The sequence below is a fragment of the Mesocricetus auratus genome, unplaced genomic scaffold (genome assembly GCF_017639785.1).
Source record: "Mesocricetus auratus isolate SY011 unplaced genomic scaffold, BCM_Maur_2.0 Super-Scaffold_100026, whole genome shotgun sequence".
NCBI lineage: Eukaryota > Metazoa > Chordata > Mammalia > Rodentia > Cricetidae > Mesocricetus > Mesocricetus auratus.
The window spans coordinates 27,140,552-27,165,217 of NW_024429207.1; the positions used below are offsets into that span (position 1 = coordinate 27,140,552).

Genomic DNA, 24,666 nt, shown 5'->3' on the forward strand with positions numbered 1-24,666 from the left:
GTCACCCAGACATGCCCACAGGTCAGTCTGCTAGAGGCCATTCTTCAATTGCCATCCCTTCTTCCCAGGTGTGTCAAGCTGACAGAAGAGATTTGATGTCACCCAGAGTTGTATAATCAGCTCCAGTGTACACACACACACACACACACACACACTCTCACACCTCTTACCACTTATTTTAATTTGGGTCATCATCAACAAAAGAACACATGGTTTCTGACATTTTTAAAATTTCTTTTCCTTCCAGTGGTTCCCATTTCCCTTCTCAGATGTTTGGTTAAAGAAGATAATTTCAAAGGAAAAATGATTAGCCCTTTTAAATACCAGCAATAACTGAGATAACAGCAGAGCTTTCCTAACACAGGGTCTCTTTCTTGGACCACAGCAGTGGAGAGGGGTCTTAAATAGTAAGAACAAGTGACTAAATCGACTATGGAGTGGGAGAGGGGAAGAAGTGGGGCAGGGCTGTTCTGAAGCCAGTGAGTGTGGCAAGGGACAAAAAACAACAACAAAAAAACAAAACAAAAACAAAACAAACAAACAAACAAAAGCCACTCAGAGATGCAATCTCAATATTTGGTTCTTTCTCTCCTAGGACTGCCAAGCGCCAATGTCTGAATTCTGAGTCCCAGGAGACCTGCTTTCCTCACTGGACCCCACAAGAATTCATAGAGGACACTGGCCTTCAGGGTTAAACTCTTTAAATCCAAGAGCATCGAGAGAAGTTCTATAAAGAGGTAGGCATAGGCTTATGATTGGCCTTACATTAAGTGGTTATAAAATGATAAATGAAGACTAAATATTTAACAAATTACTTCTAGGGAGCAAGTGGAACTTCATGGTTTTCCAACATGCCTCTCAAATGGCATCATGTACTGTCATCATACTGTTTTTAAACCCTTGCTATCAGTCACGTTTTGAAAACTATCATTTTCTAGATAAGAGTAGTTAAAAAATAGAGAGGACAAGACACCCCAAACTTCTGACAGTGTGGTCCTCTAGGCTTGTGACCACAAACAAATGCCACTAGAAGAAATGCCGAGGTAGCTGGCAGCATTCACATACAGAACCGAGACTTACTAGAGACCCAGAGTGCTGAGGGCTGCAGGTCGAAACCAAAAGGCCTGGTATCTTTATTCCCACAGGGTGCTCTCACCCAGAACCTGGCAAGTTCTCTCCAGGTGATGAGTGGAAGCCATGTTCCTTACACACTGGCCATCCTCCATTACATTGTTCTCAACCCACCCAGAGAGATTATATTATTGATAAAACAGGTAAGAACTCCTATGCCCTTGTCTCCGCATACATGGTGTTAGTAATATTACAGAAGCTGACCACACCCCCTAGTTATGAGCTTCTCAAAGAGTTCTAAAGGAAGAGAGGCCCGAGGGAGAGAGAATAACAACTCTTGAAATGCCATCGGTAGAGTCACCAGTACTAATGTGACAGCCATGACTGACAATGAAGTCAGTTTCATTCAACCTTAAAGACAGTTTTGCGATGGTTGAGCATACATGCGCACACAGAACCTGAATATCTCAAAGCAGATTTTCCTCGGCCACTGTGAGGAAGACTTGCATGGCCCCTGGTCTTCCTTCTGGACATTTCTTCTATTTGACGAGCAGCAGACCCCGTGGGAAGTTTGCCGGAATCCTCTAAGGAGAACTAACTCTGAGGGAATCCATTACTGTGTGCAGTTGTCTTCATTTCCTTCCAGAAAAAAGGTACTCGGCTCCCATTATCTCATTCTCAGAAGCTGAGTCACCCTTAGCCCTCACCAACACTGATGACCACAAGAGAATTTGAGCTTGGACTTGGGACAACCCCAGCTGACTCTAAGTGACAGCAGGTTGCAGATCACTTACTAATGGCAGTCGAAAGGGTAGACGTGAAATTCGATTTTTTTCCCTTACTCATATAATTTGAAGATTGCAGGGTATGGGTTTTAAAGGTCAGAGTGAATTACTAATTAAGTTGAAGTATTTGAAATTAGCATGTAAAACCTCTACTCATAATAGCGATTAAGGAATAATTAATCATGTAAAGGAAAATGGCTGCCAAGAGGCGGCAGCAGTAAAATTACTTTTTAACTAGTTGCTATGGAGTTTCCAGATGATGTCACTGGCAAACTGGATAGTCTTAGCTCTATTCCTTCCTCTTTAGGCTGCTGGGTTTGTTGCTGTTGTTTTTAAACTAAGGACTTTGAAGATATCTCTCAGTTTGTAAAATGCTTGCTGAAGTACTTCCTGGGCAAGCAATGGAGACCCGTGTTCAGGCCCTACTTAGAACTCAGGTAAAGTCTGGGCCTGGTGTTACATCCTTGAAGTCCCAGTGCTATAGAGAGAGAAACAGGGAAACCACTGGGGCTCACTGGCCAATCTGACCCAGGCTGAGAGACACTCTCTCAAAAACAGGCTGGGTGGTAAAACAAGAGCCAAGGTTTCAAGTCACATGATCATGGATCCCCTCCCTCCCCCACTGCTTGTACACACACACACACACACACACACACACACACACACAGCATTCAATAGGTTTTCAGGACAGCACAATCAAGGCAGATGTTCACCAATGCTGCCAACCTCACAAGTGCTAAGAAGCAGGCACAGGCAGCTGTGACTGCCTTCCCTTTATTTCAGATGTGAAGGAGCCTACAGTGATGGTATCAAAGTTGTAAGCTCAAAACCACTTTAATTTTACTAGAAATTACTATACATGCTGACATTTCAACTACCATATCATCATCGCAGATACTCTGAAGGCCAGTGTTGTCTCCTTTTAAAAATTTAAAAGCCTTTTGGGAGGCAGAGGCAGGAGACTGACAGTTCCAGGCAAGCCTGAGCTACACAGAGAGACCTTGTCCCAAAAAAACTAGATACATAAAGAAGCAAATAAAAGTAAAATTTAGTGTAAGAGACAAACCTTTGATTTTGTTTGTTAGCTGTGTGGTGCTGTCTGGTGGTAAATCCACTAGTTTTGGATTGTACGCTTAGTCTCTCCTGATACAATCAGGATGTCAGCATCCTGAATGCTGAGGCGGCAGGTGTGGCCCCCACATCTGGCCTTTACACATCAAACTGAAATATCACACAGCTGATTTGACTCACAAATCTTTAACAAGGAAAAACATTAAGGCAGCATTTACATACAGATTCATTATTTTAAGCAGTTGTTATTTATTAATCAGCTAATCCACACAACAAACCTATGAGGTAGTTTAACATGCCTTGAATATGAACAGATTCAAAACCAGAAAAGGGGAGGGGGCTCCATCCCTACAATAATTTGTTGAACAGACAGACCCGCTTTAGTTTTATTCATACAAAAAAATAATTCATTGGACAAGCTGATCAAAGTGAACGACAGATATTTAGTGGGGGAGTGTAGCTATGACCTGGTCAGTCTTTTATTGGGGTTTAGTGTTTTGTATTCCCACATCCTTGTCAAAAATGTCCTACTCAGCTTTGCCAGGAAGGTGGGGAGTTCTGTAGGAGTGTCAGTGTTGCACATGTGTCTGGTTGTTCTTGCCTTTTGATATGGCTGACCTAATAAACTTGCTCTAACAGACAATGTGAAGAGTTTTGCAGCTCCAATTTATGTTCCTATGTCATCTAAGAGGCCAAGAAAGTTCAAATCCTATGGGTCTTCCAGTCCAGCAGGAGTGGGTGAGTTTTATGGCTACTTTATCAGCAGTAGGAATCGCTGCAGCATTTGCTGCTTAGTGGATTGCTTTATGAGCATATTTATGAGTTCACTGGGCTGTGGAGACTGTATGTAAGGAGAGCTCATTAATTTGGGACTCACTGCTATGGCATTTGTGGTCACTGGCACATGTGCTAGCCCTCAGGTTTATTTCTGCACTAAAAGAGAAGAACATTTTGTAAAGGAAATTTGAATTGTATTGCCAGGACTAAGGAGTAATTTGGTCCTCTGAGGAATCAGGGCTGAGCATGGAGTTCAGTGGTAGATTACATGGACAATTCATATTGGAATCAAAATCCCAAGATATGTCATGGGATGAAAGAGACGTTTGACCATATTGACCATCCATGACTGTCTTATTGAATATAAATGTCTTGGTTTAATACAGGGTCAGTAGGTATGTGTTCTCGTCGTGGTTGTTCCAGAGTGTTCTGAGTGATGGCAGCATCCATCTCTTTTCTTTACAGCAGAATTAATTGGCCATTTGAAAATATTTTCCCTAGATACAACTCCCATCTATCCATAACAAACTTGGAAAGTAATGTTAAGACTTAATTTAACATACAGCCATACCAAAGGAACAGTGAACAGCACAGTTTCCCAAGTAGTGGTGTTTGTATTCTACAGTCTCCAGGACACTGGTATTTCTGAGCCTTCCTGCATTAAGTAGTCTGGTCAAGTTGGTCTTTATGGTGTGCTGGAATGAAATTTCCTTTATCTACATGGGCATGAACAAATGTGAGAACAGTCAAACCCTAAAAGTTCTGGTGGGGTGTTTGTGTCAGCTTGACAAAGGGCAATGGTATTTCAGTGAGGCACTCTGAAATAATCAGATTATTGTAGCTGGAGTTTTATCTATAAAGGGCTTGGCAAAGCTTCACTGTAACACAAAGAGAATCTATGTTCCTAGGTTTTTCTATCTTAGGTCATTAAAAAAATGAACACAACACTTTAGGGAAAGAGCTCAGGCACTAAACATAAACAGAAAAAAGTTTTAAAAATAAAAAACTCAGACTATGCTTATTTTACAGCAGAATTGACAAATAAAACTTTATTCCACACATTCGAAGACAAGCCATCACTGGAGGATTATAGCTCTGTTGTGTGCTTCTTTCCAAAATAGCAAAATAAAAATTGTTGTCACCACACCCTTCTTCCTCCCCACCTGCAGCATGACTGTACATGGTGTGTGACCTTCCTCTTTGCAGCCACAGTCTGGTCCCTTCCGACTGTGACTTCCTCACACAACAAAACAGGCACCTTAAGAACAACACTGTGCATTTCCGTGTCGTTTCATTTATTGCTCACTGGCTGTAACCACTTCAGATCTCCATGGAAAGCAATGATGTCTGGAAAAGTCTGACTTCATTAGATTGGTGGTCACAGAGTGTAAAGGGCTGCTCCAGCCAGCTGACAGCCCAGGAATGGAAGTTCTGCTTCTACCTTGTAGTGTGTACAAGACACCACTTCCCATCACAGTGTGGAGCAATTAACCCTGGAGAAGGAATTTAGCAGTTTCCCTCAGAGCATCAGTTCTCTGGTCGATCCTCTACCCATAGACATCCTTTTCTAAGTCACCGAATCCCAGCTCAGCAACAGGATGGAAGAGAAACAGAAGAATGAAGCTTCTTCAGGATTTAGTCACTTTCTCCCCCAAATCATCAGTGTCCCAAATTAAAGCCCACCATTCAGGTCAACTTCCTAAGAACCACTTCCATCTCACTCTGTGTTTTAAAATCCTCCATTAGATGCCTTTAGTAAAGCATTACACCAAGGTCGACCGCTGTGACAACATTTTGACTTAATAGGATCATCATGCAATCAAACTAATTCTTTTCCTAAGCTATGATCTGGCAGCTTGCAAGGAGAAAACTTGATCTAATCTTAGGAAGTTTTCAATCAAGGTGATCCAGAGTAAAGATCCTTCCTCTCTGTTCCCACTTATTCTAATACCCGTGGCATTAGAGACATGGCTTGCTCATCCGTGTCTCTTTCCATTATAGAACTTCTACAAACCACAATCTGTTCTATTACCGCGGATGTTGTCACCAACTATGTTCCACATGATGACAAAAGTGTACTTGTTAATGGATCTGGGAGGCTTACATGATAGTCATGAAGGGCCTCACAGAATCAAGTTAACTCTAAGGAAATCTAGAATAAATAGGAAATTAAATTTTCCACTTTGTGTAAGTTTGAATAATGCTCTGACTAGCTGCTGTGTGATTGCAGTTTAGAACTTGTGCTAAACATGTTACCAGGAAAGGATTCTTTAAGACTCATCCAAGTATAATTTGCCACTAAATTAAATGAGGAAAAAGAAATCTTATCTACTTCCAGAAATCAAGATTGGTCATGTGTTTATCTGTGAATCCTTGTAAGAAGTGTTCATTGCTCAAGAAAGGATCCTCTTTTAGTCGGTGAGCAGTTCTCTGCCATAGAGAAATTCAGGCATCTCTTCTTAGCTCTTGATTGATGTTTTCATTACTTATTCTTCAGGCTGCAAGACAGAAAGGAAGACAGTAATACCTCCTTCCATAATTATTCATAGCGGCACTCCCCTCTTTCTCCCTCACTCCCTTCAAGCCCATCATATTCAAATTAGGATGAATTTAGATGGTGAATCATTTTACACACACACACACACACGTGTGGAGGTATGATAACTTGTGTCTGTGTGGTAGTCAGGATCTACCCTTATTTCTCTCTACCTTATACTTTTGAAGCAAGGTATCTCACTCAACCAGGAACTCACCATTTTGACTAGATTGACTGACTGGCAGGCCTTGGGATTTGCCTGTTTCTACCCTCCCAGTGTTGTGACTGCAGGCATACACAGTCATGCCTGACATTGGTACAGGTGCTGGGGACTATCGCATAGGTCCATGTGCTTGTACACTAAACACTTTACCCTCTTAGCCATCTCCCCTGGCCCTCTATGGTGATTCTTTTATGAGATTAAATAATTTGTATTATATAATGGATGGATTATCAATTCCATCTCCTCATTGTGAAAAAAATTGCACTCGACACTCAATCCAGGTACTAGCTCCTTTTAAAATGATCTTAATGTAAAAACAACAGCTGTCAAAAGGTGGTTGGTTCTTCCCATAACATTCATGCCACTTTTGCACTACCGTATCTTGCAGACAGGTTGCTACTGTAGGTCAAAGGATTTGTACATTGGTGATACTGATTATCCTTCTCGTTTGATAGCTTGCATAGGACCTTCCAGCTCCATGAACACTCGTTAGTAAGGGTTAAAGCTCCTAGTTAGGCACAGGCTTGATGCCACAATGCTTGGTTTCATAACAAAATGTTGTCTTCAACAATAGATCTTTACCATCAGGTTGTGAGAGCAACCAGCAGCCTGTAATGTTTAGGGGTTTCCAAGGGACTCCTTTGGCCAAACACTCAACAAGATGTAATTCATACCTGGCACTGCAGTTGTAACTTGACAGATTAACATATCTAGTTGGGGCACTGTCCCTGCTATTGGATTTAAGAGCAACTGCGTAAAATGTAACCCAGGACCTGACACTGCTAGAATGGACAAGAACTGGAGGCTAAATTGATCATGGGCTTCCAGGAAACCCCAATATCGTTAGTCTGTCAAACATAGCAATGAAATGAATCTTAATGACATGCTGCTATCTACACAGATCAGTAACTTGTTTAACCTACATTACAGAAGCTTCTTGCAATGGGTGAGAATTAACAAAGATACCCACGATTGAACAATGTGCAGAGTGAGAGACTTTGGAGCACTTTGTCCTAAATGGGATGTCTTAATAAAACCCCTCACCACATAATAATCAGGAATCCAAGTGGAAGAGAAGGCAGAAGGATTATAAGAGCTAGAGGTGATGGATGACTCCAAGGAAACAGTGTCTTCTAGACACCCAGAATAGACTGTGGCAGCATATGCAATGCCTGCACAGGTTCAAGCCGGAGAGGGTGGAAATAGATTGAGGTGAGATCCTGTGTCTAAGAAGTTATGTGCAGTTGATACCAGCCATTTTCTCAGCTCTCTCCTGCCTTTCAGCTCTTACAGTCTCTCTGCCCTATCTTCCATGACAGTCGTTGAGCCCTGGGTACAAGGTGTGATGTGAATGTCCCATTGGTGGCTGAGCACTCCACAGTCATTTATTCTCTGAACTTTGTCCAATTGTGAGCCTCTGCATCAGCCAACATCTACTGTATAAATAGATGTTTCTGAAAAGCTGTGAGAGCTGTACAAAACTACAGATAGAGATCTATGCATTTAGAGGACAATTTGATACAATGTCCATTTAGCAAAATAACACTAGTAGGTTTTACCCTAGGGCCTATGAGCTTCCCAGCCATGTATTCTTGAGCAAATTTGCAGCAACAGCAGTAGGCATGAGTTTGCCCTGTGGAGTGGGACTTACATCCTACTAGAAGGCAGTTGGTTACTCCTCTAACATCTGTGAGACTATTGCACCTAAGAGTATATCTTGTCATACTGGTCATTATTGTAGTAAACAGGGTTCACAGATAAGCAATAGTGCTTAGGCTATCCCCACAGCAGCATGGATAACATCAGTAAGGAGAGCCAGATGTCTTGATAGCAATCTAATGAATACATGTTAAGCATTTACAAAGTAAGACACTGTCACTCATAACCTAAGAAAAAAAGATGTTATGGAATATTCTTAGGATCTAAGTAAGGATGTGAATGCTGATAGTGTAATGCAAACCAAATGAAAAAAAAGGATACTCCTCACTTTCTCTTTTTAATGGCTTTGAAATTTTGCCTTGAAATGACCTTGGAAACCACAGTCATTTTTTAAAAATAGTTCTTCTGCACAGAAAATCCCTATTTTTTTAAAAAAAAATATTGCATTGGGTTTCTGCCACCAACAGTTCATGACCTAAGGAAATTCTACTGTCCTTGTCAACGTCACGAATTAATGGGACAGAAAGGCCAAAAATTTATACTCAGAAAACAAGTATAATTCCATTTCCATAAACTGTGGAGATGAACACTTTTCAAATGAAAAGGAATCTGAATCACACATCCGTGGGTACCAGTGAGGAGTGCAAGCACATCTGCAGCGAGTAGCCCTCAATCCCAATTGCGTCCTTCTTGGAATCTAGATGAGGGGGTGGAGGTTTGTTTTAACTTATAGTGAACATGGTATATTAAGGATTTAATATCATAATGAGGGAAAATATCACTCAGTTCCCTTTATAGTCAACATAATTATTCAGATCCTTACTGAACACAGAGAAGTGATGACAAATGAAGGAGTCTTTCAATTCAATATAGCACTTATAATTATTCTCCTATAGCAGTTTTCCTTGCTGGAATGGCTTCTTCATATTTTACATAGCATCCCATTGGATACAAAGAACATAGAAATTTTTACTGCTATTAATAAATATGGAGCCATCCAATCTGAGCAGAAAATTCCTTTTCATCTGAGAGATAAGCTGCATAATTCATATATTTTCAGAAATCTCTTAAAGTAGAAAACTGAAGGAAAACAGAGGAAGGAGAATTCATGACATTGTTCCTGTTTGTGTGGAAGGTTGGTGCTCCAGTTTGCTGTCTGTGTCGGTGATAAACACCGTGATGAAATGTTGGGGAAGAAAGGGCTTATTGAATAGTATAGGTTATAATATATCATCAAGGGAAGTTACAGCAGGAGCCCTGAGCAGATACTAAAGTAGTAGCTAGGTGGGATTGGCTTGTCCCCAGGCTCACATTAAGCTGCCTTTCTTATACAACCTAGGCCTGCCAGCTTGGGGGTGGTACTGCTCACAGGATCCAGCCCTCCTCCATCAATTACTAAGAAAACTCACTACCAACATGTCCACAGGCCCATCGGACAGAGGCAGCTCTTTAACTACAGAGTCCTCTTCCCAGGGGTGCCAGGTCAGCACCCAGAGTGATCATCGCAGGGAGTCTCACAGTCTGTCTTCAAATGGATGAAGTTGGAGGACAGAATGTCAATTGCATCCTGCACATGCCAATCATGCAGCTTTCTTTACTCTCTACATGCACAGTAGTAAACAGGATAAGCCTAGAGGTCCCCCTTTTCACATGGACAACCTTTCTGAGAATGCTAGATGTTAACCTGGCATCTCAGGAACACCATCAGAAAGAAATGGAATCATTTATAAAAGTTGCACACATCAGAAGTTCCCATGTCAGAGAACCGTGAACTGTAGCTCCTAAGGCACATGATAGCAGAACCATGCCTCAGCATCTTCTGCTCTTTCTATCCCTTTCCCTTTGCTGCATTTTAGTTCCAGACGATTACAAGCAGTGGGTTTTGCTCCCACCTGGACACCAGACAAACATCTAATGGAGCACCATAAGAACCACTGAAAAATGATCCCACCTTTGAAAATAGTCAAAAATGTACACAGGCCATCTTTCTGTAATTAAACAAGCATGCATGTTTGAAAGGTGTTAGAAGGTATTAGTTTTTATAAATATTTTTTAAGACAAATCTTTTCCCATTTTACATACCAAACCCACTTCCCTCTTCCTCCTCTTCTCCTGCTCTCCCTACCTTCCCATCAACTCCTCAGAGATGGTAAGTCTTCCCATGGGGTGTCAACAAAGTCTGGCAGAGAAATGGAATAACCCACTTTGTTGCACACTAAATTTCAACCATTCCATAAATAAGCTGAAAGTCAAAATGAATGATATTGTCTGGATTCATAAAGCTGCATTTTTGACAGTCAGACCACAAGTAAACAGTTACAAAAATGCCACCACAGGCCCATGGTTCCTATGAAATGACACAGGCAGAGTGCTAGAGAAGGAGGCGTATTCTTAGGTTTGTGTACTAAATAATTGACTGTCCAAGCTGTCCAGAAGGCGGAGGCAAGAGAATCACACACTTAAGGTCTGGGACACTGTAAGTTGAAGGCCAGCCAGAGCAACTTAGTGAGGCCCCTATCTCAAGACAAAAGTAAGAAAGCAAACAGGGCTCGGTACATAACTCAGCACCACAGCATTTGCCTAGCATGTGCTATGCCCAGGCTTTACCCCCTACTCAATCTGTGTTCCCAAAAGTAGATGGTACCCAAAGACTTAACACATTTGCTCAATTTTCTCAGATAGCACAATGAAAAAACCAAGTTCAGGCATATTCCTCAAGGGAACACCTGCTTCCTATTCCTCCCTTCCTGTACTCCCTCTTTCAAAGACAGGACTCAGACCTTCCCCACTATGATTCCTTTTTCTGATCATGTTGCAACCAGTCAACTACCAATCTGTGGGCCTCCTACTTCATCTCGTGTCTACTATTGTCTCGGCATCGTGGAACCACATCCTACTCCAGAGTAAGAAATACATTTCATGGAACAAAGAGACACTGTAACACTGACGGCTGTTTTCTGACTCTGGGCTACCATTTCTAGAGATTGCTTGAGATTCCTGTCCTTGGCATAACTCCTCCCCATAAGGATTATGGAGATTGTTTGAGGTTCCTGTCCCTGTTGAGTTCTCCTGTGCAATGTCTATTTGCCTAGGTAGCTCATTCTGCCTGGCAATTGGCCCAGACATTTTATTTGCCCACATACATGAGGATCTTGAAGGAAACCATGCATTCCCCAGATAATTCTTGCCTAAATTTACCCTGACACAACCAAATGTAACTGGCTATTTCCAACAGCCACTTGGGAATGGAGAAGAAAACCTTAAGAAAATGGCCAAGCTTCAGGCAGTGAGAAGCAATTTCTATGCTTATGAAAGGGGGTTGGATGCCAAGGGGTCTGGTTGGACACACTGTTTCTGCAAAGGCAACTGTCTGGAGAATGAAGGGCTCAGAAAATCGTGGGGAAGGGAGAAGGAGTGTGGGAAAAGTGGGGACAGGAAGATGACTGGACTATGACATCTCTGAATGATGCTCCAATCTGAAATGTAGCTGTCTAGGTGATCTAAATATGTGCAGTGCTCAACTTTAGTGGAATTCTGTGCAGTCTGGTGGGTAGAGGGAGTGGAGGGAAGATGTCTCAGATATATGAGGGAGGAAGAAGGATGCAGAAAATCACAGATGTGTGAGTTACAAGTGCAACCAGGCCTTCAGATACTGCAGGGCAGGACAGTGCTGATTCAAAACGCCCAAAGGCAGACGGGGTTCAGTTGACATCAGATAAGCACAGATGAATGTATTCAAATCCATCCTGGCAAAACAAATCCCATGCATTTATAGCCCATGGGAGGGAGAAGTAATTTACGAAAATTCAGCTCTCATGAACAGTCCAAAGTAAAGGCTATTACAAAGATTTGGATTTGCTGCTTTCTAATACACACCGACTTGCACAATTGACAAAAAAGTATTTGTAATTAACTTACCAAAGCACCTTAAAAAAACAAGCCTCCCCTGCTTATATGAAATTTGCATTGTTTATATGCAAACGAATGCTCCTGGTGCATTTTTGAACAGTTTATTCCCTTAAGAAGGCAAACATTCTCTTTATAATCTTGTTTACACTATTCATTTGCTTTGCAAAACATTTTTTTCCACAAAATCTCAAAATAATGAAATGTTAGCGCCAGAGGGACCCCTGGGATTATGAAGGGAAAGCCAATGGCAGTGCTTCGCACATGCAAAAGCCTGGCAGAGCCCCTAACACACAGGTACACCTATGCTTGCCATTCCTGAGATCAAAGCCCTCACATCCACACTACTTCTCTGCGGTTTTAGCCTCACCGACAATTGTAAACAGAGCAGAAGCTCATAAACCACTGAGATTGGAAGCACCTCTGCCCCCCACTCCCACCCCATCTGGGCAGCAGAGTGGATAACTTGTGTCCCTTTCCGTTGGTGTAGAGCAAGAACCTGCAAAGTTCCTGATCATTTATAAGCCTTCTTGACGTTCCCCTTGCCTCACTGTTTCCCCAGACCTGGAGATTTGTCCTAGCTGCTCTCCTTGATTATCTGACTGAACACCCGATTTCATGTGGCAGCCATTTTTTTGGCCATCGAAGCCCCACGTAAAGCCTGGAGCTGTATCTTTCTAACTCCATATTGTTTTCCTTATTATAGGACCAGGCACAAGGATGGTGCATAACTTTCCTCGCTAAACATGTAAAAGACATCAGAAAAGGGATCAACTGCCACATCTGGAAGAAACAACTCCAGGTGTGCACATAGATTACTCACTGTCTGTTCTGAACAAGTCCATTTCCAGCCCATATTTTCAGAAAGACCCAGAGCTTTGCACCCCTATTCCTCATCCATTTATTAGTCTTATATATTCAAAGAACTTGACAGTTATTCTAAATATCACACCAGGGGCTGGAGAAGTGGTTCTGGGGCTAAGAGTGAGTACTGGTGTTCCAGAGGACCTGAGTTCAGTTCCCAGAAACTCTTGGTCAGGTGGAGGAGTCTGATACCCTCTTCTGGCCTCCATAGTCTCTGTCTCTCTCTCTCAACACATACCCAACCTCACATGTCCATGGACAGCAGTTAACTTTTTTAGCCTCATTAATCTCTAAAACAAAGGCATCAATAGCATCTTTCTCGTGGGAGCTTCAGGAAGAGGAATGGAGAAAATGCATGTACCCAGGAAAGACTAAACATGCAAAGATGTTTGTGTCCCCACCCTTATCTATAGTCACCAGAAAAGTGTCTGGTATAGTGCAGAGTCTACAGTCTGTAGATTCATCATGTGCATGTGTGAAGATAACGTATGCGCATGTGTGAAGACATCATGACAAAGCCATTATTTTATTTATGCAATATATGCTAATTTAAAGATTCTTACAGAAGAGTTTGACCTTCTCTCCAGGCTCTTGTGGTGAAGATCCTCAACACTTTGAGGAATCTTTCCTATTGGCACTGGGACATGATAGTGTGCAGTGGTAAAGTGATGGCCCTGCTGAGTTCTGAGATAGTTCCAGAACAGAAATTAGTCACACTTAAAAATATCAGCTACACAGTTAAAGGGCAGAGGCAAAAGCATGCCTGCCCACTGGCCCCAGGACTCAACCCAGCTTCCTGAGCCAGTGCCTCAATGTGTTGGGAGGACAGTGTGTCCCCATTTCATAAGGATGGGGTGCAGGAGCTCCAGGAATGCTACCTCCCCCAGATCTTCTCTTCATGCCTTCTCATTTGGTTGGTTCCCATTTGCATTCAAGTAAATCTAGCTAAAAGGCTAGCTCTTTCCTGATTCTGAGATTCTTTCCAGTGAATTGTTGAACTTGAGGCAACCCTGGGAACTCAGAGATGCATCACTAATGAAGAAGTACAGGTGGGCAGAGGAGCCTCGGGGTGTACAGCTGATGTCTGTAGTACAGGTCTGCTGAACACTATGCCTTTCACTTGTAAAGCATGCACTAACCCTCAGCAGTATCAGAACTGACTGGCACAAGCTTAGGCCATTCTTGGAATTACCGCCCCCCCTTTTTTTAACTCAGAGTTTACTGTCATGTACAGTAAGTACTGAGAAGGTCCATGGTGCTAGGTCAGGAATTTCTCTGCAGGTATCCTGACAGAAACACTTCAGTAGCTGTCAGAGAGAAGGCTTCACTTTCAAATCTTATCACATGTTATCTTGCTGGCCATGCCTCAGTTTCCTGACACATCAAATGGGTATACTATAGTGATGCATAGACCTCATTGGGATGCAGTGAAGGCTGAGCTACTAAGTGAAAGTGCTATGTAGCTGGTACATGAGAAATAGCAAATGTTCTCTTACTATCTTCTATGTGGGCCTCAGTTTTAGGCTGAGCCAACTCCTAGGTCTGATGTGACTGGCAGGCACAGAGGCAGGGTCTTGAAGTAGATCTGACTTCTAGAGACCAAAGGCAGGTGTGCTCTACCTGCCCCATGAACCATGATGATAGTAGCATAAAGACGGTAGTTTGCAAGGATGCTACTATTTGGTGGGTCCATAATAGTACTCATGCGAAAGAAGGCTGCATCATCTACTACAGTCTCTGCAGTCATGTGTGGCCATTGAAGTACAAAATAATTTATGGAAAATACTATCAAAAGTCAGTTGATCCCTCACATTAGCTACACTTCAAGTGTCCCCAGCCACATGTGGTTCTGTCACCACACTCTATGAGTAGACACAACTTTTTCATCGCCACAGAACTTTGTAAGTACAGTGCTGGTCTGGAGTCACCAAATGTCTCTTCAATTATATACGCCTTGAAACATGAAGCACAGTTCTGCCTTCCTTAGTTTTTATAGCTATGTGAAACATTCATTCTTTTCCACACACAGGAAAATTGAAGAAACAGTGGGTAATTTTTGTATAGATGAACCACTGGTATGTTTGACCTCCCTCCCCTCCCTCCCTTCCTCCCTTCCTCCCTTCCTCCCTCCCTCCCTCCCTCCCTCCCTCCCTCCCTCCCTCTCTCTCTCTCTCTCTCTCTCTCTCTCTCTCTCTCTCTCAAGCACTTTAGTCTTCAGTAGATGAAGAGAAGTTCTTGTTCAGCTCACAGTCAAACTTCACACAGAGCATGGTTTCTAAAAACCTAGGGGCCTAACAACACCAAACCGATTCCTGGTGTGTTCAGGACAGCAATGGGCAGCAACAGGCCGAGGAAGGCTATGCCCAATCTGGCCTGGGACAGAGTGGGTTGAAGGTGCAGAAACCAAGCTTCAGAAGCACAGGCAGAGCTGGTAAGAGTGAGTTTCAGTATGATGGGAGGGAAGGTCTGATGGAAGGACAGTGATAAAGGCTTTAGGAAAAATCGTGGGTGAGTTCCATCTCAGAACAACAGGACTATGAGACAGTGCCAGGCTGAGATGCAGAGGAAGGTGCCATGTAAATGAATGGAAGGTGAGAATTGATGCCCATGTAGTGGACCCTTGGATGGACTCTGGCACCCCCGTTGCCTGGCTAGTGCTAGCAATAGCAGTAGCATGATGATACAGATTGTTTAGAACACATTTTTGTCAATAATTGGATTGAACCCCTCAAAGCTAATATAAGTTCACTGTCATGCAGAGAAAGGATGCTGACTTTGCAAGAATCTACCACAAAAAGGATATCCTACAGTTTCATGGCATCCTCTTGTACCCCAGACTCAACATCCACCCATGGACTAAGATGAACCCATTCTCCAGCTCTCCTTTCTCGTCCATACACTGGTGACAGTCTCCAGGTCATCCAGATCTGGACCAAAACAAAAGAAAGTACAACCTACAGAGGAGAGGAAAGTTCTACAGTGTCTCTGGTAGGTGAACTTAATCTTCCAAAGCTATCTCAGAAGGACATCTGTAGAATGTCATGTGACACCTTCTACATCATGAACCAAATTATTTTACCTTTCTGAGTCTCAGTTCTATGATCTCTAAAATGGGTGTAAGTAAGATGTGTGTAGGACACTAGTGAGGAATAAACAAATTAATGAGAGCCTTTTATGAGTGGTTTACTCACGGTGAATAAAGGTACCATTGAGGAAATTGTCACACCTCATATTACCAGATAATCTTACCATTTACTAAATAAGATGTTCCTCATTTTAATTAAGATTGCATAATGGGACCCACACATTCACTGGCTAAGTAAAGTACCATCAGGGATTTATCCTTCCATTATCATTCTGCCACAGAAGACTTTCAAACATCAAATGAGTCCTACATCCTATGCTTGAGGTACAGAGAGCAGGACTTTCATCAACATGGCAGTACCAGAGCCTTTTCAGGAGATAGCCTGGGATTACAAAGGGCCATGGGGCCAGAGGTGTATGGGAAGCAAGCAATTCAAGGAGGGCAGCAAGGGAAGGAAGTCAAACATGTCTCCCACCTCAGCTCTTTCCTGACCAGCAGCAACAGATGTGGTGGTGCGGTGTAAGACATCCCCAAGCCAAGTTTGGAGGCTCCCCTCTGACTTCCATGCTCAAACTACAAGAGGGATGAACCGTTAAACAGAAGGAAAGTACTATGGAACTATGGATTGAGTCTGAAATCTCACAACTGTCGCTATGGGGAGCCTTGCTCTTGGACTGGTGCTAATTTGGAGATGTGGGACCTATAGGGGGTGGCTGGCTGATGGAGGTGGGTCACGAGGTCTGGGCCTTTGAAGGTTAGCACCTACCTTCAGTTCTGGGTACTCACTGCTGCTTGGCCTGCCATGTTGTCAACAGTGACTCCATCACATGCATCTGCTGCCACAGAGAGGACTCCCCTACCCTGCTTTCCCTGCCCTCATGGAATGAATAACTGGAAACCTCAAGGCAGGAAGAAAATACCTTTCCTCTTTTCTGTTTCTCTCAGCTATTTAACCAAAATAACCATTATAGGAATTAAGAGTTGATGATTTTGAAAATAGTTGACCTGTAAGGGTAGGGAAAAAAATGAAATGGCCACATCAAAATTTGAATCCTGCTGCTACAAACCAAGGGCTTTCCAGAAGCTGGAAAAGGCCTGGAACACATGTTTTCCCATGTATGTCGGCCATCCACTGCCTGCTGACACCTGGTGTCTTCCCTGCCTCCTGCGTGCTTAAACAGTACATTTCTGTGGCTAATGCCCCTGGGTTGGCCTCAGTCATTATGTCAAGAGTAAAGAAAGCTGACCGAGGGCCTCGCAAGGTAGATGAGGCTAAGAAATACTGCTCCTGGGCTCCGTAGTCCTCTGAGATGCTGCCATGTCCTCATTAAGCCTGGAAGAAGTAGTCAATGTATCTGTTCAAGTCTTCAAACTCCAAATTTCCCACCTGCTCCTGCCATAGAACAATGTGCTCATTAACCCCAGAGCACCTTGCATGGCGGCCTCCTCCCTGCACCTCCCAGAGGCCAGAGGGGCAAGGCCCCTGCAGGAAAACTTGAAGCAAAATAAAATTGCTTGGCATAGGAAAAACAAAAGTCAAGACAAGGAGAATCCACACAGGTCTCACTCTCACCATGGTATAGGTCCCAGGGAAAGAAAGGGAAGGAGACAGAAAACTGGAGTGCATTTTGTGGAAACTCATTGACAATACCAGCTCACCTTTTTATAGAAGCCTGAGAGCAAGTCACTTTCACAGGGAAAAGTGATCCTCTTGGGGCATACCTTTTGTATAAATTTGGCTTCTATAGAAACATTCACTGGAATTTAGCTCTAAATCCAGACAATTGGATTCTCGGTGTTGGGATCGATTGATTCTCACACCCTATAACTATTCGCTTTTAGTTAGTAGACAAAAAGAAATTGATTATAGAAGAAATTCGGGGCTGAAAACAAGACATCCTGATTAAAATTCATGCTGACTGCTCTCATCCAGCACTGGCGAGTCTGGATGGGGAAGAAAAAAATTTTTTTGGTTGACTTCGTTAATACAGAAGAAGAAAGACTGAAGAAATGAATTCTGTTCCTGTGGTCCTCAGAGGAAACCTTCAATTCCCGAGACAGCATAATTATCTGCTTGCAGCCCCTGACCTTTCTTTGTTGGTGACTGGTGAGTGGGAAGGAGAAGGGCACAGACGGAGAGGCCCCGTGAGGGCTGCAGATGCCAGGCAATGGTCAGCATCTTACCAGTTGCTACAGGGACGCAGATTATCTGCAGCACACAGCAGTGCCTTTCCCACTGATCCTCGGAACACAGACACATCTTGCCTGCAGCGGCTGGTCCATCGGAGGATACTGTTTTAAAGCATTTAAAAAGCATACAATAGGCTACCAGGGAGAAAATACGCAGCTGTGATGGTGATGAGGAGGGAGGGACGTTTCTTGAGGTGCATCCTTGGCACTATCCTGATGAACTCTCATTTCTACATGGCGAGGCTGCTTCTGTTAATAAACAGTAAGCGCCAATTAGACATCTGTGTGTGACATCTAAATGGAACACTTGGCTGGCTCATGCGTGTCCCTGTTTCCCCATCTGTGTGTGTGTGCCATCCAGCCTGGGTGATCTCATAAACCGCAGGGGACATACACCCCCTTCACTTGATCCTTTGTTGATGTTTTGTCCCTATTTTGGCTTCTTCTACTCTCTCACAGCCTGGCTCCCTGACCTAAAATTCAGAGATACATGAAACAGCAGCTCCCTGCTGGTGCCATGAAAGTGTTCTACTGGGAAATAAAGGAAATCATAGTCTGTGGGTAAAGACATGGGCCTGGGGGCCGGCAGACCCAGACTAGAACTAGAACACAGTCCTCGTCATTTCCCAATCATGTGACTGGAGAGAGCCACTTCGGCTTTCTCAGCCCTGTCCTCTTATCTGACAATGCTCAAGCATGGTGACCCTGATATTTGTCCTTTGTATAGATTTAGAGCCACACACTGCTTCAATGTGATGGAGATGTAGCAGAAAACAAAAATGGCAGAAGCCAGTATCTTGTAGATGAAGAATGCGGGTGAGTGGAATGAGTAAATTATATTCTATTCCAGACATGAATAAAGACAATGGGGGCAGAGGCAAGGGAAAGAGGGGCCCAGCCATGTGCAGCCAGTTGCCACGTGGCTGTCGTGGTTGCCAGGAAAGCAGTGAGCTGGACCAGCAAGAGATAAGGCAAGGGACATGACCTTGCTAACGAGCTCTTCAGTGGGGAACAAAGATGTCTCTGCAGCTGGAGCTGAAAGAAAGAGGCAAGAAGCTGGCAACAGGACAAAGAAATGCCTCAAGGAAGGAATGTCAGGTGCGTGTAACCCTGTAGGCTGTTCTACATGCTCGGTTTTTATGTGAACGGAATAGAAAACGGTTCCAAGTGATTGGAACCAAGTTGTAGCCCAACCACTAGTGATGCCGTGAGTTTGTGAAGAGGAAGGATGACATACAGCAACTAGGGTGTGTCTTCCAGGGAAAGAGATTTTCCAATGATGCTTTCAAACTTCTGCACAGCCTGCTCTTCCTTCTCCTGAGACTGTATGATTGATGTGTAAAATTCTGATGGAAGATTTTTGTATTGCCTGAGTACTGAAACCATCAGAAACGAAGGTTATGATCAGTGCATGTGCTACATGTTTTTGTGGGTGAGTTCTGCATTGATGGTTCAAGGGCTTCAGATACTACTGTGCTTCCTGGTATAGGTACCAATTTAAGGGTGCTCTTTAACTGCCATGTATTCTACATGTGTATTCTACATAGACCTAGAGAGTATAAAGACAGAATTCTCCCAGAAGAAACAGAGAAAGACCAAGGCAAGGATGAGGTTGGCTGGGCCCTTGACCACTTGACAACAAACTTGTTTGTTTATAGCCCTCCTATGATTGTATGGTTTGGTTTTTTAAAAATTTTTTCACTTATGATTTTTCCAGGTAGATAAATGTCAAGAGATACACAGATGCCACATAAACAAGCTCATTGCTATATAAGGTTGTTGACTGACTTCTGGGGTAACTAGGAGGACTCTGGAGGAAGAAAGATAAGCTCATAACTCCAGCAGAGTTGTCTGTTGACAGCTAGACAGAACTACACCAGAGAGATCAAAAATACCATACTAGTCACCTGAATTTCCCCAAATCTATGTGTCTTTATGTAATACCTTTGAGAATGGCTCCTTTCCAGGACCTGAGCCATGAATCTGGGAATTAGAGTCTGCCCAGGACACTGGGGTCATGTGACACCATTCATGCATTTCAAGCCCTCTCCAGGCTTCTGCACATTCACTGTTGATGCTATGCACCTGAAGGGCGCTTTCCCACAGTTAACTCCCTTCCTTGTGTCTTGCCACATCCGACTGGTTGGGAGAACAGCTCTCACCAGGTCTCTTCCCTACTCAGAGCTTTTCAATTCCCTTTCCTGCTTCAAGGGTTTAGATTTACCTGGTCCTCCAATTGGTTACCAAACACCCCATTCCTCCAGCCAAATGGTCCAGCCACAGTGAGCTCTCAGCTCTCCTCCAGTGGAAAGGGCTTGAAGGTATCTCTCCTTTGTTAGTTCTCGCACTCAGCCTGGAATAGTGTGGCTTTCTGAGTCAGAGGTAGCCTTGACAGTACAGGCCTGCCCATCACATGAGAACAGTAGAGGAAGCATCCCAATGCTGACCCTGCCTGCTTTTTTCCAGGCTGCAACCCAGTTCAACAGGGATGGCAGGCAGGCCCTTTGCTGGATGACTGGGTTGGTTTGGAGAAACCAGGGCTCTTCACCAAGCAGTCTCCTTTCTAAGACAGTAGAAAGGTCTAGAGTGGCTGTGTCATACCTTCTCTCTCCTTCTTCTTCACTCTGCCTTGGACTTGAGGTCTGACAGCTTTCCCTGCTCTCACTAGTTCTATCATTTGTTTTCATATGTACTTTCCTCACCAAATCTGTACACAGTTAATCTTCTCTGGGAATTTGCTTCTCAAAGGACCCAGTCACAGACTGGAATATGTTTATTATACTGATGGTGTCTGATACATCTCAGAGCCCAAGTAGTGGTTCACTACCAAATACAAAAATGCTTACTACATAGTAAATGCTCGATAAATGTATGTTAAGATCAGTAAACAAATGTTTCACGATTGAATGAATACACACATGAACGACTTACACAAGCACCAGGGAGGAGCAAGAAATCAAAGGTTATCACCAAACATGGTAGGGGAAGAGAGAGTGAAAAGGAGATACTAACCAGCAAGGAAGGACTAAGAAAGATTCCAAATAGGTCTCTTGAGATTTGCATTGAAAGTATAACTATAAACAAGTATTCAAAATCTGGTAATTTTGGTGTCTATTGCACTAGTTGTATGATTATGAGTTTTTTGGGGGTTTTTTTTGAGACAGTTTTTCTCTGTGTAGCTTTGTAGACCAATCTACTCTTGAACTCACAGATGCCTCTGCCTCCCGAGTGCTGTTTTTATGCATTAGAAGAAAAGATGTGCCACATGTGGTAAGGAATTTACAACCAAACCTGTAAATGGGACAGATTTAAATTTTTAAAGAGATTTAAAAAAACCAAAATAACAACTACAACAAAAATCTCACCCCTCTCCCATTTAAATATCACTACAGTAAAAACCAGGCTGTCAAGGAAAAGGGAATTTCCAAAGAATGAGGTCATCTTACAGCCTACCCTGCATGGGTCATGTTGGGTGCAAGCTAATTTTAAGAAATACAATGTAATGCGTAATGGTCTGTAATTCCAGTTTTCCTATGTTCAAAGCAGAGGCTGTGATGCAACATTTACAAACTGGGATTCAAAACCCATGTCCTCTTTTGCTGAACAATGACTAGAACCTTCCAGATCATTCATTTCCTACCTAAAATGGATAGTATTAATCTCCTCATCATGTTTGGGGACTGAATAAGACATACATATATACCACACAAATGGTGTCTGACTCGTGATCAAGGTTGAGTCAAAAGCATTTGAGTTGATAGCCAGGAACAAAATGTACTGTGTCATTTCAGATGAACTACCTGCAGAGATACAATAACCCTCTCACTGCTGCCGACCTCATTTACTGTTTGTTGGCATTCCCAACTCTGGTATAGCAGGGTTTGAAAAACTTTTCCAATGTGTGCCCCACTCTCTGGTAACCCTGCCACTAGTCAACTGACTGTGACCACTTTACAAGAAACCACCTAGCACTTCATGGAACCCCACAGATTAGATGAGTCTTCCTATACTGGCTGTGTCTGCAACATTGGAAGCCTCACACTCTTGATGTCCAAGAGAAAACTTCCAGTGTTTCCTCTCTGACTTGTAGAGAAGTGTGCTGACTTTAAAAACATGGCCTCACATTTGTTCACACTCCTCTCTTCAAGAGGAGGGTCTATACTGCTATACTGCTTTCTTTCCCTCTGTAAGACTTAAAGTAACTCTGACCAGCTGACCAGTACAGATTGAGGTTGTGGTATGTGATATGGGAGACTCGGTCACAAAAGGATATATAGCTATATCTGTCTTTTGTTCTTTGTCTTGAGCTTTATACTACAAAAGAGACGGGCAGCTACCATGGCAAAATGTTTCTGCTGGCAGCCTCCTGAGTCTCTCAGCATTGACTATAGCCCTAGGTCACATCATGTTACCCATCCTGATTCAGTAACGACTGTATTGCTTTGAGTTGCTCACAGTTGCTCAAATTTGAGTAATCCGTTGCATAGCACTAGATAGCTAATCAAGATACTGCTTGAATATTCTAATGTTTTGGAGTTTGTTAGACATAAAAGGTGACATCTTGTGCTTTAAGATAGCCTCTGGGACTCTTGAACTGACAGTTTTGGGACTTGAAAGTGATTTGGAAAAAGAAAACTGAAATTCATGTCTGATTCCCTGAGGACACAGAGGTGTTTGCTAATTCAAACACCTCTGGCACAGATGTCTCTAGCACCAAAATAATGATGAGTATGTTCATGTGGGATTCCATGACTGTGTCACCTTATCCTATAAGAGTTCCACCAGAAAAGTGAGAAAATCACTACTGTCCTTGTCACATCCCAGAATAAACGACTCACCTGTTGTTTCATAGACAATGAGATATGTGACTGTCAGGGCAGTTAACTTCAGCATGAACTAAATGAGTCCTTCTATGTTGTCTGAACATGAATCCCTTCTATGGGTGAATGTTATCAACTTGACAGCAACTAGGATCACCTAGGACACAAGTCTCTGGGAATACCTGGGAGGGATTATCTAGATTAGGTTTACTGAGGTGAATAGATTCACCCTTGATGATGATTGGCACCATCCCACAGGTTGGGGACCTAGATTAACTAGGAAGGAGGTAGCAAGCTGAGCACTTGAATTCATGGATGTGTTTCTTGCATCAATGATCAGGTGTCTTAGGTGTCTGCTGTCATCACTTGCCTACTGTAATGGCTTGTACCCTCAAACTGTGAGCCTAAATGAGCCCTTTGTCCCTTAGTTGCTTTTGCCAGGTATTTTTACCCATAGCAAGCAGAAATGTAACTAACACAGAAAACCAATACCAATGTGGGGTCACTGCTATCATAAATCTGATCATGTGGTTTGTAAACCCTTGGAACTGATGTGCCAGACATAAAGCAAGACTTAATGTTACATTCTTAGAAGACTAGACTTCAAGAGAAACATGGAATAACAAGCCATCCCAATGACATTCTGGTCTTGATCCTATGGGCACAAGAAGAGGATAGTTGTGGTGCTTTGCATGTGACAGGATCTCCAATCCCCAAGAGAGAAGCTTCAGGGGATGCCTCTGAGGGGCTCACTAGGTTAGGATACTTGAGTTGGAATGACCCACTGTAACTATGGGTTGAACCATTCCACATGGGCTAGGAGTCCAGACTGAATTAAAAGGATCAAGACAAGTTGAGGACTGGCATTCGTCACTCTCTTTACTGACAGTGTGGCCAGCTGCTGCAAGTCCTTGCTTCTTGCCATGGTAGACTGCACTCTTGAACTGTGAGCCCAAAGTCAAACCTTCCTCCCTTAAGTTATTTTCATGGGGTGTTTTGTTATAGCCGACACTGTTAGCTAATACAAAAAAGTAACACAGGTTGTCACACTAACTACAATACATGCAAAAGGCAGGGGTGGGGAAGACCTCACCTCTACTTGCAACCAAAGCATCAACTTCAAAGTCACCACCAACTTCTGCCTCTGCTTTTGGTAATGAGCAACATATCACTTTCTTCTAAATTTTACCAGGGTTCCTCTTTTGAGAAACAAATATTGACTGAATAAAGCAGCCTCCACACTGACCCGCACTCAATTAGTACTGACACAGATAAACACTGTCCTCACAGGGCTTTCCTGAAATGTTGAACAATCATTAACATCGCCCTATCAAATGCTCTGTACAGTCATTACTGTCTTCAAGCTTTCCTTTATCAATTGCTTGGGTTGTGCATCCACAGTTGGTTTTCCTTCAGCCTCCTCTCAGATGATTCCTAATCCAACTGGTTGGTCTCTACCATATTCAAGATCTACAGTGGAAACAGCGCCAAGAATCTGTTATGACATTTCGTGATGTATCGTCCTTAGGTCGATAAAATAGTTCTCAGATTGCTGGGACCCTTTCCTTCACACCACACCACAGGTACTGGCATCCCCATTTCACAGATGAAGATACTAATGAAGAGGGGCTAATATGATACAACATCAGTATCCATGCATGCCATAAAAAGCTATGCTG

At 43.0% G+C, this 24,666-nt stretch overlaps 1 protein-coding gene and 1 long non-coding RNA gene across 8 annotated transcripts in view; one reads left to right on the top strand and one right to left on the bottom strand.

Moving 5' to 3' along the window:
* The window catches only part of LOC110340309, a 43,290-nt gene extending 38,442 nt beyond the window's left edge, over nucleotides 1-4,848 (top strand). For 3 of the 6 annotated variants that reach the window (XR_005871153.1, XR_005871155.1, XR_005871157.1), the window contains 5 exons: nucleotides 596-737; nucleotides 1,548-1,724; nucleotides 2,164-2,293; nucleotides 3,567-3,665; nucleotides 4,734-4,844. This is a non-coding gene — a long non-coding RNA (uncharacterized LOC110340309). Of the gene's footprint in view, nucleotides 1-595; nucleotides 738-1,145; nucleotides 1,725-2,163; nucleotides 2,294-3,566; nucleotides 3,666-4,733 lie in introns of all 6 variants that reach the window. The other 3 variants (XR_005871156.1, XR_005871154.1, XR_005871158.1) reach the window with 3 other exon arrangements.
* The window catches only part of Zmat4 (zinc finger matrin-type 4), a 389,120-nt gene continuing 367,610 nt past the window's right edge, over nucleotides 3,157-24,666 (bottom strand). For both annotated transcript variants that reach the window (XM_040731818.1, XM_040731820.1), the window contains one exon: nucleotides 3,157-6,202. In XM_040731818.1, the coding sequence (XP_040587752.1) occupies nucleotides 6,187-6,202 (16 nt within the window). In that variant the 3' untranslated portion in view covers nucleotides 3,157-6,186. The remainder of the gene's footprint in view (nucleotides 6,203-24,666) is intronic.